This window comes from Miscanthus floridulus, chromosome 18 (assembly GCF_019320115.1).
Source record: "Miscanthus floridulus cultivar M001 chromosome 18, ASM1932011v1, whole genome shotgun sequence".
NCBI lineage: Eukaryota > Viridiplantae > Streptophyta > Magnoliopsida > Poales > Poaceae > Miscanthus > Miscanthus floridulus.
Genome location: NC_089597.1, coordinates 20,568,149 through 20,582,153, shown reverse-complemented (window position 1 = coordinate 20,582,153; position 14,005 = coordinate 20,568,149). Strand labels below are relative to the sequence as shown.

Below are 14,005 nucleotides of genomic sequence, written 5' to 3'. Positions count from 1 at the left end.
TCTATTGTGATTGTTTAGGAAGCTCTACCATAGCACTCTGAATTTAGATGTAGCTAGTATCATTTACATGGGCTCTAAACCAAAAGAAGACACCTCCATATATTTAGTTGTTTTAATTCTTTTCTCAATTACTAGTCCTAGCAAAGATGATGAAGATAACGGTATTTGAACAACAATATTGGAAGATTTTTTTCAATAGTTTTTTTATGTGAAATGCCACATTGTTTATTTCTCTACAATGACATAATTTTTTGGGCGCTGCTAGCGCCCGGACGTCCGGACGCCCGTGCCTTCTGCCCGCCCACGCATATGCATGCAGCTCCTGCCTACCCGCCCACATGCTGCCACCACCGTCGCGCCCGCTTCGCTTCCCGCGCGCCCACGGGGACCGCAGGGACCACCTGCGCCACTTCCCACGCCTGCTCATGGAACACTTGCAACATGAAGAATTTGCTGCAACATACGTCTGAAACAAATGAAACATTTAGAACATACACTTGCAACATATGTGTATGGCCACTTCAACATATGCAACATCCAGATAAAACACTTGCAACATACGTTTGAAATAGCTGAAACATTTGAAACATACACTTGCAACATACGTGTATAGCCAGTGCAACAACAACTGAAACATTTGAAACATACACTAGAAACATACGTGTATGACCAGTGCAACATATGCAACATCCAGATAAAACACTTGCAACATACATTTGAAAACAACTGAAATATTTGAAACATACATTGGCAACATGCGTGTATACTTATTGCAACATATGCAACATCCAGATGAAATATACACATGAAATATATGGTTGCAACATGTGCTCATTTACTTGCTGCCGCCCAATAAAGGTTCGTTGACGTGGAGCTCGATGCCATGAAGTGGTGTGGAGGTCGTCCACGGACCTCAGCAGTGGCCGCGGCAGGCGGATGGATCGTGGCCGTGGCGGGAGGCGCAGGTAGGGGCACGGGCAAATGTGTGCGGCGCGAGTTGCGGGAGCAGACGGGTCGGTACCGTCTGGAAGGACGGACGCCCTAAGGGTATTATTATCATAAGTTTTTTTGCCGTATTAGCCATTGTTTTTTTCCAGAGACAAACTGAAGACATGATTTTTCCCTAATTAACAAAACCAAATTTTCATGGTCATATTTACATAAGCCATCAATCACGACAATCACAATCTCTACTGAATAAAAACAAAATATCTATATTTTCACAAATGAACCAAAAATACAAAAACTATTGTCCGTTCCTTAAGCTTGGACCATGAATATGGGTTACAGACGGAGTAACACACAACTTCTAATAATCTCAATGAAGATGCTATGAACTATATAATCTTTGTGAGCAAAGTGAAGAATGGATGACTGGGGTCACCATGGCAACGGTGAACAGCTGAAGTATCCTAAAAATCATCTCCGAAAACATGCACCTCTCTTGTGTCTACATTGCATCAATCGGTTGGAGTCCAGGAGCTAATGTGAGTTAAATGTCCCTTAAGATGGGCCATCCTTTCTTTGTGACCTCATCAATCTTCGAGTTAATTCTCTTTTGGGTATTCACAGGGCAGAGCTCAGCGGCATATGCATTCAATTTTGCAGCTAGTGTTGATGTCAGGAGCTCCTCCTCCGGCAAATTCCCAATCAATTGCAAGAGGAACGGTTTGCGCTTCAGTTCAAATTTCTAGCATAGAAATGCAGCTCGTATAAATGCAAACAGGAAATAGAAGTAGCATAATGAATTGCATTTGGATCATCAAAAAGAAGTATAGTGGAATTGCTACCTGATGTTCTGGTTCAGCAGGATGAAACACCCCCAATGGTTGGATCTGTGTCGTAATAACGCTGCTACGATCTTTAGCTTGTTCTTTTTCTTTGCTAAGAGCAGCCAATCTGGCCTCAATGGTTCCATTAGTGAAGATAACAGATCTGCAACCACATCAGTGACTCCACAATTATGTTCATGTCTTTTGAACCTATCCAATCACATAACAACCATAATGTTCATTCACGATTCATGGAAAAATCGTTTGCTTAAAATACAAGTGGCATGATACATCTACATCATAACGTAAAAGATGCATGTTAGCCCAATCTATTATACATCCAGATACCATGAATTAAAGTAAAAATGGCGACTTTAGAATCTGATAAAAGCATCATGCAATTACTGTAACTGAAATTCGCCTAACATGAACTGGGCACAGAATGCTTGTCAATCAAATTTATTATCAGTTTTATGATAACATAATTGAAGGAAAAACATCATGGCTTTAGTCTGGCATTGGCATAGGACACAAGTAAAGATTATCACAAAAATTACTGGACAAAAGGGCCACCGCAAGTCATGCAAGAAAAAAAAAAAGATCAATTTTGCAAGAAAGAGACGATAAATCAATCACCTATACTGGTTGCCAACATCTGGCCCTTGCCCAAACACCTCCCGTGGGTCATGACTTGCCCAGAACACATCCAAAAGCTGCCTGTAGTGAATCAACCGGGGATCATACTCAACCTAATTGGTTCAAGAGAGACAGTCCGTCAATGCCAATCATCATTGCTCAGGGAACATTTCAGTCCAGAATACTTCCAAACTAAACCAATAAACAAAAATGAAGCATGAATGCACGATAAAGCAAGCCAACACGCCAAGACCAGACATGTCCCAATTTCTTCAAGCACACGGCTACACGACACATGAAGCTCCTTGGACGGCACCTTGACGCACTCGGCGTGGTCGGCGAGATTGCGGTACTCGGGGTTGGCCTTGGAGCCGCCAGCGTAGCCAACGTAGGTGCGGATCACGCCTGGGAGGCACCCGAACGCCGCCTCCGACCGCCAGAAGCTGCCCAGCGCGAACACCGCCGTGGCCGGCGCTCCCCCGCGCGGCAGCGCTGCTCCCCGGACGGCGCCGCCGCGGCCCGGGAGGCGCGCGCCCGAGGCCCCCGCGACGAGAAGGACGAGCACCCCTATGACGGCCGCGACGGCGGAGGGCGCTGCCATGGCGTCTGCCGGAGATCGGGATCGGGCAGGTGCGTGACCAACCGGCGGGTGGGCTGGGTGGTTTGCTGCTCGTCGGTGTGGGACTACTCGAAGGGTCGGACGGTTGGTGGTGGTGGGCTGGTAGGCAGTTGGGCCGTATGGATCGAACAAGTGGTCCCACTAATGGGCTTGAAGGGCACGTTTGGGCTAATGATAAAGATAAAGAGAGACCTCTTTGGTTGAAGAGTTAAAACAGCTCCAAATGTTCGCAAAAGCTAGATTTCGTATCCAGGATGTACCGGTGTTTTTTTTATGCTTCAAATACTTCAAGTATCAAGTACAAGCTCACAAACTCACACCACATGCACGCACACACTGTGTATATAAGCCAGGCCTACTGCACCATACCTAAAGATACCTCCAAGCGTGACGGGCATATACACGACTGAGAGATACTTGAAGAAGATCATTAGACTCTAAGCGGGCACAGCATCTTGAACATTGTGGAACATCCGCGCTTGAGGCTGCAAAGAAAATGAGGAAAACCCTATTGCAGAAACCTGTATCCAGCAGGCTCGAACCCAGACTGTGCTTGCTCCACTGAGCAAGCCCCACCACTGAGCCATTGGCTCGTTTGCGGGATGTACCACAGTGTTGATACTTCTTGTATAGTTGTATCTCTCATATTTAATTATCCTCCTTGACAACAATAAATGAACTAAGTCTTAAATTAAAATACACATTACCTCCTAGCATAAAACATGAAACTTTTAAATGTCATTATGACATTATATAACTCTAGAGGTCAACGAGTCGCTGCACATATTTGTATACTAATGATTAATGCGCGCCCTTGTGCGCGGGTTGGCACCATAGAACACAGATCATATCTAACTTGAACTCAACCACACATCAGAATGCATTAAAAATTAAGAAATATATAAGCCCACTGAGTCATAGGGATTATATGTAATGTCTTTATAAATTTGTATAAGGTAAAACGGTACAGATCTAAAAGCCAACTCTAATATCTTCCCTTATCCTAATACAGGGGAGATTAGAAGTTGTCCCACATTGTTTTTACTCTACATTAAATTAGCTAGCATATAACAAATAATAATATCTAACCTACAATGCAATCAAAAGATGATGAAAAATAACTATCAGGTACTTTTATGATGCCAGCCAAAAATTACAAAGATAAATCTAATTAATGCAACATGCTCTTGTTAGCATTCCTCTATACCAATTGTTCATATTCATATCAAAGTATATTCTTGTGCCAGCCTGTAACAAAGTATTAGACAATAGTGAGACTCCTTTCCGAAACACTTAGCATATGCACAAGCAAATAGTAACGATACTAATCAACTTAGTAGTAATGCTTGCCACATTGACGGATTAGACAAATCAAATGCACATAACGCGCTTTGCAGCTATGCAGTCCATGTCACTAAAAAAGCTATAGTAAACATCTAAAACATCATCATGCCTTGCACATGTATGAACCATGTAAACATAGCACAGTGCAAACGAAAAAAGATTAAAGATGATTTAGGCCAGTCTAAGTGGGAGTTTCATCTAACTGTTTCCCAGACTATCATGTGTTGAAAACAATATACACAAGTTTCATCCTCATGAAACTTTTATCCTATCTCTCTTGATCAATACTATGCTACTACATAAGCCTATTTAATATTCATGAAACTATCATGAAATTCCTATTGAGACTAGTGTTAAGGGCTTGTTTGGATCTTTAGTCCTTGACTAAAGTTTAGTCCCTGACTAAAGTTTAGTCTATTTGGTTCCATGTGCTAAAAGGTGACTAAAAGGTGAAAGAGAAAGGAAAGAGAAAGAGAGTGAAAGCACTTTTAGCCCCTTTTAGCCTACCTTGGAGGGGCAAATGGACTAATGAGGCCTAAAAATTAGTCATCCCCTTTTAGGCCACCTGTTTGATCCCCAAAGACTAAAAGTGAGAAAAAATGTGGACTAAAGTTTAGCAAATGGGATCAAACAGGCCCTCAGCCGATGTTATGTCATGGTGTTGAAACCAATGCAACACCACTGTTTTCATCAAGCCATCTTATTCGATGGTCGGCCTTTAATGTCATGCTACAGAGGAGGTTATCAATCCGTCGTCTCCGCCATAGTCGTTGTCATGGGAGTATGCGCCCGTTCATGTCTGTCTTAATAATGATAATAGGCTAATACTCCCTCCGTACCAAAATAAATACATTTCTAGCTATTTATATGAACAATTGTTGTCCATTTACGCAGCTGGAAATATATTTTTTGAATGAACCAAGACAGAGGAAGTATATATATATATATATATATATATATATACACACACACACTTGCTTGATTTGTGGTATTATTTTTTCGAAAACCGATTTGTGGTATTATTATTATTATCTTTTTTATTTATGCTGACATGCTTCTTGTAATCAATTGCAAGCATGATATGTTAAAGAGTCTCACAATGGCGTCTAACTTCATTCTTGACGCATTTGCTGGTCGACGCCAAAGCGGTACTGTGAACATGACTATTAGGTTGCATCATGTTCGTGAGAATTGGCTACATGTTGAAATGATTTTAGCAGACTTGTGCAAGCACTTGATCGCGGAACTACTGGTAATGCTGACACTTTTACTATTGGCTCAACAGACGAACCAACTGGGTATGGTCTCACTAAAAATAAATTAATACATATTTCGTTCCTCCTCTTGATAGATGATGCATAAACCGTTGCATCAGATTGGTGACATTTGATTTATTGAGTATTCTCTTCTATTGATAGATCTGGTACTGATGGAGAAGACCTACAACTAGCATAAGAGGCTGAGGTGTGCAAGGATCAGGGTTTCCAACTACTATAAAAACTAATGAGGAACATCACAAGAACGAAGGAGAGGGCAACCGATGCTTGAACTCTGTAAAACTTTACTTACTCGCACTTAATCATTCAGCATCGCTACTATTACTACTTAGTTTCCAGTTTTCCTCGTTGTTCCTCTTCTTCAATCGACGCCCAGCATCGGGGGCGTTGTGCTTGAACTCTGTAAAACTTTACTTACTCGCACTTAATCATTCAGCATCGCTACTATTACTACTTAGTTTTCAGTTTTCCTCGTTGTTCCTCTTCTTCAATCGACGCCCAGCATCGGGGGCGTTGACACAGAACTTGTAGCGGGGATTAACTTTATAATAAGAGATATAGATAAAGTCTGATCGCAATTCAATTTTCATTTTTGAGAAAAGAATTTCAAGTGAACACATTTGTCATGTGGGGCCGCCCCTATGCAAGGAAACGGCGCGCCAGAGACATACGCCGTGCCGCCAAGCGCGCTGCTGGGGCCGCGCCGTCGCCCTCTAGCCATGCAGGGCAAGTTGAGCCGGCTAGTGGCTAGGATAGAAGGGTATCAAATCAGTTCCATATATTAAGGAATAATTATTTCCTAGTTTGTTAGCCCTAAGGCCTATTTAGTCTTGTACGATGGAATGGAATAAGGATAAGCAAGATAATTATCATATACATCTCTACTACTCTTGTCGGGTACCTGATACCGGGGTACCCTAGAAAGAGGAACCAATAACCATCGAACGTTAAAAACTTCTGGACGGACAAGGGCGCCGCTACGTTCCTTGCCCGAATGACGGGAGTTTGGTTCCGCCTCGCCCGACGCCTTTGGGACAGCTCCGCCTCGCCCGAGGGCTAAGGGCTAGTCTCAGCCTCGCCCGACGCCTTTGGGACAACTCCGCCTCGCCCGAGGGCTAAGGGCAAGTCTCCGCCTCGCCCGACGCCTTTTGGCCAGCCTCGCCTCGCCTGAGGGCTAAGGGCTAGTCTCAGCCTCGCCCGACGCCTTTGGGACAGCTCCGCCTCGCCCGAGGGCTAAGGGCTAGTCTCCGCCTCGCCCGACGCCTTTGGGCCAGCCTCGCCTCGCCCGAGGGCTAAGGGCTAGTCTTAGCCTCGCCCGACGCCTTTGGGATAGCTCCGCCTCGCCCGAGGGCTAAGGGCTAGTCTCCGCCTCGCTCGACGGCTGAGGGATAGACTCCACCTCGCCCGACCCCCGAGGGGCGGGCTCGGTCTCGCCCAAGGGATAAGGACTGGTCTCCGCCTCGTCCGACGACCGAGGACGAACCTTGCCCCGCTCGATGTCTAAAGACTGGTTTCGTCTTGCCTGATAACTTCTCCCCGTTCCCTCATGATGATGGGTACAGGGCAAGACATGACGTTCGGGTCAACCACGGCTTCAAGGACCATACCCTGCGCCCCGACAGGAAAGGTACTGCCAGGGAATGACGGGACGGGTGCTTTAGACCCTTCCGGGCGTAGCAGAGCCTGAAAAGTATTGCAGGTGCATGCTCTTCGTCCTGTAGAGTTGTAGGCGCCACCTTCAGCTCTGGGACACGGAACCCGACGAAGATAGACGACAACCACTACGCTCCAGAAAAGGATTTACGATCTCCACAAATGACGGATATGCCGTCACCACGTTATGGTCCCAAGGGAGCGGCGCCCGCTTCCCGCCCCCTCGGGTTCACCGGATCGGAGCACACGCCTCAGCCTCCAGACGCCCTCTCCGATCGGAAGACCTTGCCCACAGCGCTACTCCGGACCCCGACCCCGCGTCCCTCCGACAAAGATTCATAGGAACCAGAAGGCATGCGGAGCAAGACTGGGTAAGGCTCATAAGTCAAAGCCACTGTACTACAGTCCATACCCTGCGGGGGGCAGTGCTCTGTAACCATCCTGACATTCTATAGAGGCATCGACAGTATTATAGGCGCTTATCATCCTTTCGCACCCATCAGAATGGGAAACCAGGCTGGGTAGACGTGAGCCACAAGGCTAGGTAGAGTACACATCCTAGCCCTCACACTTGTAAAGCCGTCCTCTTCATCTATAAAAGGGGATGCGCTTCCTCCAACAGGGGACGGACTTTTGACGGCACAACACACAACACACACAGTCAAGCTGCTATCAAGCTCTTGGCCTCCTTTCGACCCTTCCATCTGAGACTTGGGACTAGTCCCTCTTTCGATCGTTTGTACCCCTACTACGAACCATTTTCGGTGCTAATAACATGAGCAGCAACAAACTGGACGTAGGGACATTCAGCCCGAACTAGTATAAATCTTGTGTTCTTTAGCGCACCATCCGAGCCTAACGCGCATCACTATAAATTTACTTGCCGGTGCTTGTGCGAAACACCGATAGTTGGCGCGCCAGGTAGGGGGCTTTGCGCGTTCCAAATCAGGCCTCAGATGGCCACCCACGCAATCAGCTAGGTCCCGGGTGCACACGTGCGTTTCGGTAACCTAGATTTCATCGTTACACTGGGAGGAGAGCTGGCGCTGGCCCACACGGTCGCACAGTCCCTCCCTTTCATCAGCCTCAGCCACCAGAGGCTTGAGGGCCAGTCAGGCGACTCCCTTGGACCCCAGTTATCCAGGGAGGACCCATGCTGCATCACCATATCCCCAGAAGACCCCGTACGGAGCGCCCCGACAGTGTTTCCATTTGGTCTCCGCAACGCTGCGGTGACCGCTGGCCACCTTCTGGCACTACGTATGGTTCAGCCACCCACGGACAGCGAGTTCGTAGGGACGATTGAACATGATACAGAGACTCTCCACAGGCTCCTCACAGAGGAGCTAGGATCGTTCTCTAGCTCGGACTCCAGTAGGGGGAGCCACCACCCTTCTCGGGAATGCTGCATGGCGCAGACCCCCGAGGGGCACGTCGAAAGTGTCTCTGGGGAAGAGGCCACCCCGACAAGCAACCCTGGTAGCAGGTTCGGGGAGGAGACGGCGGCCCCATCTTGCCTAAGGATGGAGCAGCTGAGGGCCCGCAAGCTAGAGATCGATGAGGCCGGGCAAGGGCTCGTCCGGGAGTACGTGGACATCAATCGCGAGATTGAACGCCATGAAGACGGGGGGCGCGCGCGCCACGGCCCGCACCGTACACCAAAGGAGCCTCACCGATGACGGGACCCTTCCTCACTTCGCTCGGGCGAGCCAAAACATCGCCGCAGCAACCGCCTTACTGCACGGCCTACCGGAGGCCGCGACGTCCGAGGATCGCCGCGCCCGCCGAGAAATTCGCACATTGCTCGAGCGTGCGGCGGCGCAGCAGGTAGAAAGTTCGTTGTCCCGATGACGCGAGCCTGACGCCAGCCAGCGTACGCCCTCGGTGCGCCCCACCAAGGATGCGTCCGTTCACTAGACACCGCCAGGTGGCAGGCAACCCTCTGCTGTCCCAGTGCATCAACGTCTCGGCCACGACCGCGACGTGCGTAGCACCATCGACGCCCGTAGGTGCGCCCATGGCGACGTAGGAGAGGTAGCCCACCGTGGCTACCATTCCCGACGCGGCAGATGCTACGACAGCGGCGAGGACTAAAGCCCGAGCCCTGGCCTGCCAGGCCCTCAGGCCTTCGGCCGACACATCCTCAACGCTGCGTTCCCACTAAGGTATCGACCGCCTACCAACATCCCTAAATATTCTGGGGAAACAAATCCCGGGCTTTGGCTCGAAGACTATCGGCTTGCATGTCAGGCCGGTGGTGCGAGTGATGACGATTTCATTATTCGCAATCTCCCACTGTTCTTGGCCGATTCGACGCGAGCATGGTTGGAGCACCTACCATCCAACGCCATTCAAAGTTGGGCGGATCTGACGGAGAACTTCGTGGGGAACTTCCAGGGCACGTACAAATGCCTCGGAAACCCATGGGACCTCAAGAACTGCCGCCATAAGGCCGATGAAACCCTATGTGGGTACATTCAGCGCTTTTCCTGGTAGTGCAACAAGCTCCCTAATGTCGCCGACGCCGATGTAATAGGAGCCTTCCTATCCGGGACAACCTGCGAATCCCTGGTCCATAAGCTGGGGCGCAGGGGCCCGCGGACCACCAAGGAACTCCTAGATATCACCACCAGCCACGCCTCAGGAGCGGAGGCGGTCGGAGCCATCTTCAACCGCCTCGATGACAAGGCGAGGCGGGATGAGGACGCCGGCGAAGGCGCCTCCAACCGTCCCGCCAAAAGGAAGAATAAGAAGCAACGGCGCGACAACTCGCTCGTGGCCGCTGCTGACCGCAAAGGTGGCTGGAAGCCCGTGGAGGGCACTCCGAACCACTTTTGAAAAAATGCTCGAGGGGCCATGCCCGAACCACGCTTTCCCGGCCAAGCATCTATACAAGGAATGTGGCCTCATGCGCAAATACTTGTCCGGGGGCCTCAACAAAGGGGAGCAAGGGAAGGAACCTGCCCCCAGCACAGACAATGTCGAGGAGAAGGATGACGCCTTTCCGACTCCGAATGGCGCCCTCATGATCTTCGGAGGATCAGCGGCCTACGACTCCAAATGCTGCCAGAAGGTCACGCGCCGCGAGGTCTATACGGCCGGATTAGCCACGCCTGCCTTCCTCCGGTGGTCAGAATCCACCATAACCTTCGACCAGACCGACCATCCGGATGCCGTCACACACCCGGGAAGGTACCCGCTTGTCGTCGACCCAATCGTTTGCCCAAAGCGGCTCACAAAAGTACTGATGGACGGAGGCAGTGGCCTCAACATCATGTACGCCAAGACGCTCGACGAGATGGGCGTCGACTGAACGAACCTCCGCCCCATCCGAGCACCTTTCCATGGCGTCATGCCTGGTAGGCAGGCCGTGCCACTAGGGCAGATCGATCTGCCCGTCACTTTTGGGGATCGGTCCAATTACAGGACTGAGACCCTCACCTTCGATGTAGTGGGGTTCCTAGGAACTTTCCATGCCATCCTGGGACGACTGTGTTACGCAAAGTTCATGGCTGTCCCCAACTATACGTACCTTAAGCTGAAGATGCCGGGCCCCCGCGGGGTCATCACCGTTGGCACCTCCTTCCAGCGCGCTTACGAGTGCGAAGTCGAATGCTGCGGTCACGCCTCCGCAGTCGTCGCCTCCAAGGAACTCGCCACCCTCAGGGAGGAGGTTGCTGAAAAAATGCCTGACGCCAAGAAATTGACCAGGTCGTTCGAACCGGCAGAAGGCTCTAAGGAGGTCCTCGTGGACCCTAGCAGCTCTGAGGCTAAAAAGGTATGCATTGGTACTGCGCTCTCCTCCGAATAGGAAAGCACGCTCGTTGACTTCCTCCGCGATAACAAAGACATCTTTGCGTGGAAACCCTTGGATATGCTAGGCATTTCGAGGGAGGTCGCCGAGCATACCTTGAAAATCCACCCAGGCTCCAAGCCGATGAAGCAACGCCTGCGCCGCTTCGACGAGGAAAAGCGCAGGGCCATCGGTGAAGAGATAGCAAAGCTGTTGGCTGCTGGGTTCATTAGGGAAGTATACCACCCAGAGTGACTAGCAAATCCCGTTCTTGTATGAAAGAAGAGCGGGAAATGGAGGATGTGTGTCGACTACATGGGCCTCAACAAGGCATGCCCAAAGGACCCATTTCCTTTGCCACGCATTGACCAAATAGTTGATTCCACCTCAGGGTGCAAAACCCTCTGCTTCCTTGACGCATACTCCGGCTACCACCAGATCGTGATGAAAGAGTCCGACCAGCTCGCGACATCTTTTATCACCCCCTTCGGATCGTTCTGCTACATTTCAATGCCGTTCGGTCTGAAGAACACCGGGGCAACTTACCAGCTAATGGGGACGAGGGTCCTGATCTTCCATCAGGTTCAAGATAAACAACGATTTGTTCGAAGAGCGACACACTGATCCGGTTTCAGATCACAAAGACCCGAACCCTGCAACCTTAGCACCACGTCTCCTCTGGTTATCAACCGTGTCACAATCCAGTTGACCTCGCCAAGAAGGCTAATCTCTGCTGCAAGTCGAAGAACACAAGCAAGAATAAGATAAAAAGCAACTCAATTAAAGTGACAATTGCAGATGAATGATTAAGCACTCGAAGTTGGGGTCGTGCAAATCGATAACGGTGACTGTTCAATGACAGATTGATCTAAAACAAAACCCAAAACCTAAAGTAGGTGGTGGCTACTGATTATATAGCCTAAGGGACATCCAAGGATCCCTCTTCACGTCCTAAAGGTGTCCCAACACGTTACAAGGCCCAACGGCCCAAAAGACGACGACGCAGCGCCGTGACAGATTCTGGACGTCAACGTGTTTCGACGATTCCCATTGATTCTGATGGAATTTTGATGTGGGACCACTTCCATTGGTTTCCTTATGAAATTATATTTCCATCCTTATGTGGATCATCAAAAACGGAGTTCGTATGCGACCTGGACGTCCATTTTACTACACGCTGGTCCTGGAGCCCGAGATGGACTCGAACTCAAGTTGGACTATGACAGAATATCTTGATAGTTTGGAGGCCTTGCTGATGTGATATTGAGATGAGACCAGATCTATTTGAAATCTTATCAAACAAGCTTTCCATCAAGTGCTCATTGTCCTCGATCGCACTCCAGATGGCTGAGTTATGGCCTTCCCAATGAAACACTGTCGAGCTGCCGATGAACCGAAAATCCAACTTTGATGAACTTGCACGTTGAGACATATTTGTACCTACATTCAAATAACGACATGTACATGTGGAACCAAGTGAATTGTACCAAAAATCACTATGCAAATGTAGGAACGAGCTCACCTTATAAACAATGGTCGTATCCGATGGTGTCATGTCCTCATCACCAGCGCTGCATGCTCAATTGCTTCGGGGACCTCACCGGGCGGACCGTTGAGGCCTACGTCGACGACATCGTAGTTAAGTCCAAATGGGTTGACCACCTTGTCGCCGACCTTGAACAAACCTTTGTGAAACTCCGGGCAAACGGCATCAAACTCAATCTCGAAAAATGTGTTTTCGGGGTTCCGAGGGGCATGCTGCTCGGCTTCATTGTCTTCGAGCACGGCATCGAAGCCAACCCAGAGAAAATATCAGCCATCACAAAGATGGGCCCGATCCAAAACATAAAGGGGGTTCAGTGGATCACAAGGTGCCTTGCAGCCCTCAGCCGATTCATTTCACGCCTCGGCGAAGAGGACTCCCCCTTTATCGACTCCTGAAGAAGTCCGACCTCTTCGAATCGACAACTGAGGCTCAGGAGGCGCTTGACATGGTTAAGCAATTTCTAACTAAACCCCCGGTTCTGGTCCCTCCAAGCAACGGAGAATCCCTCCTCATATATATAGCGGCCACCACGCAAGTGGTTAGCGCCGCCTTGGTTGTTGAACGGGAAGAAGAGGGGCACGCCTTCAAGGTACAACGCCCTGCATATTTCATCAGTGAGGTATTATCCAACTCCAAAACCCGCTACTCCTAAATCCAAAAACTCCTCTACACCATCCTCATCACCAAGAGGAAGCTACGCCACTACTTTGAGTCACACCCTGTGATAGTCATGACGTTGTTCCCCCTCGGTGAGGTCATCCGTAGCCACGATGCTACAGGAAGAACCGCAAAGTGGGCACTCGAGCTGATGGATCAGGGCATTACTTATGCCCCTCGAACAGCGATCAAATCCTAGGTGCTGGCTGACTTCATCGCGGAGTGGACCGAGGTCCAGATGCCACCAGCAGTCGTCGATCAAGAGTACTGGATGATGTACTTCGACGGATCACTGATGAAGAAGGGCGCCGACGCGGGACTAGTCTTCGTATCTCCCCTTGGGGTCCGCATGAGGTACATGGTTCGGCTCCATTTCCCCTCATCAAACAATATCGTAGAATACAAAGCGCTCATCAATGGCCTACGAATCGCCATCGAGTTGGGCATCCGACGCCTCGATGTTAGGGGTGACTCCCAGCTGGTCGTCAACCAGGTCATGAAGGAGTCAAGCTGCCACGACGCCAAGATGGAGGCATATTGCCAAGAAGTCCGACGGCTGGAGGATAGATTCGACGGCCTTGAACTCAATCACATCCCAAGGCGTCTCAACGAAGCAGTCGACACGCTCGTGAAAGCAGCATCCGGCCGAGAGCCAGTCCTAGCAGGTGTCTTCGCCAGCGATCAACATAAACCTTCGGTACGCTACAC

At 49.5% G+C, this 14,005-nt stretch overlaps 1 protein-coding gene across 1 annotated transcript; it reads right to left on the bottom strand.

The window, feature by feature from the left end:
* Positions 1-1,102: 1,102 nt before the first annotated feature.
* Positions 1,103-3,095, bottom strand: LOC136521497 (peptide methionine sulfoxide reductase A5-like). Its single transcript, XM_066515247.1, has 4 exons — positions 2,725-3,095; positions 2,409-2,521; positions 1,791-1,935; positions 1,103-1,690 (listed from the first exon to the last, which is right to left on the bottom strand). The coding sequence occupies exons 1-4, from the start codon at positions 3,007-3,009 to the stop codon at positions 1,493-1,495; spliced, it is 741 nt and encodes a 246-aa protein (XP_066371344.1). The 5' UTR covers positions 3,010-3,095; the 3' UTR covers positions 1,103-1,492.
* Positions 3,096-14,005: the final 10,910 nt, after the last annotated feature.

What these genes read in the sequence shown, in the direction of transcription:
- LOC136521497 (XM_066515247.1), bottom strand. Translation starts at nt 3,009, where the DNA reads ATGGCAGCGCCCTCCGCCGTCGCGGCCGTCATAGGGGTGCTCGTCCTT. An exon ending in ACCACGCCGAGTGCGTCAAG is followed by an intron (nt 2,522 to 2,724) that starts GTGCCGTCCAAG and finishes TGAACCAATTAG; the next exon opens with GTTGAGTATGATCCCCGGTT. An exon ending in GATGTTGGCAACCAGTATAG is followed by an intron (nt 1,936 to 2,408) that starts GTGATTGATTTA and finishes ATGTGGTTGCAG; the next exon opens with ATCTGTTATCTTCACTAATG.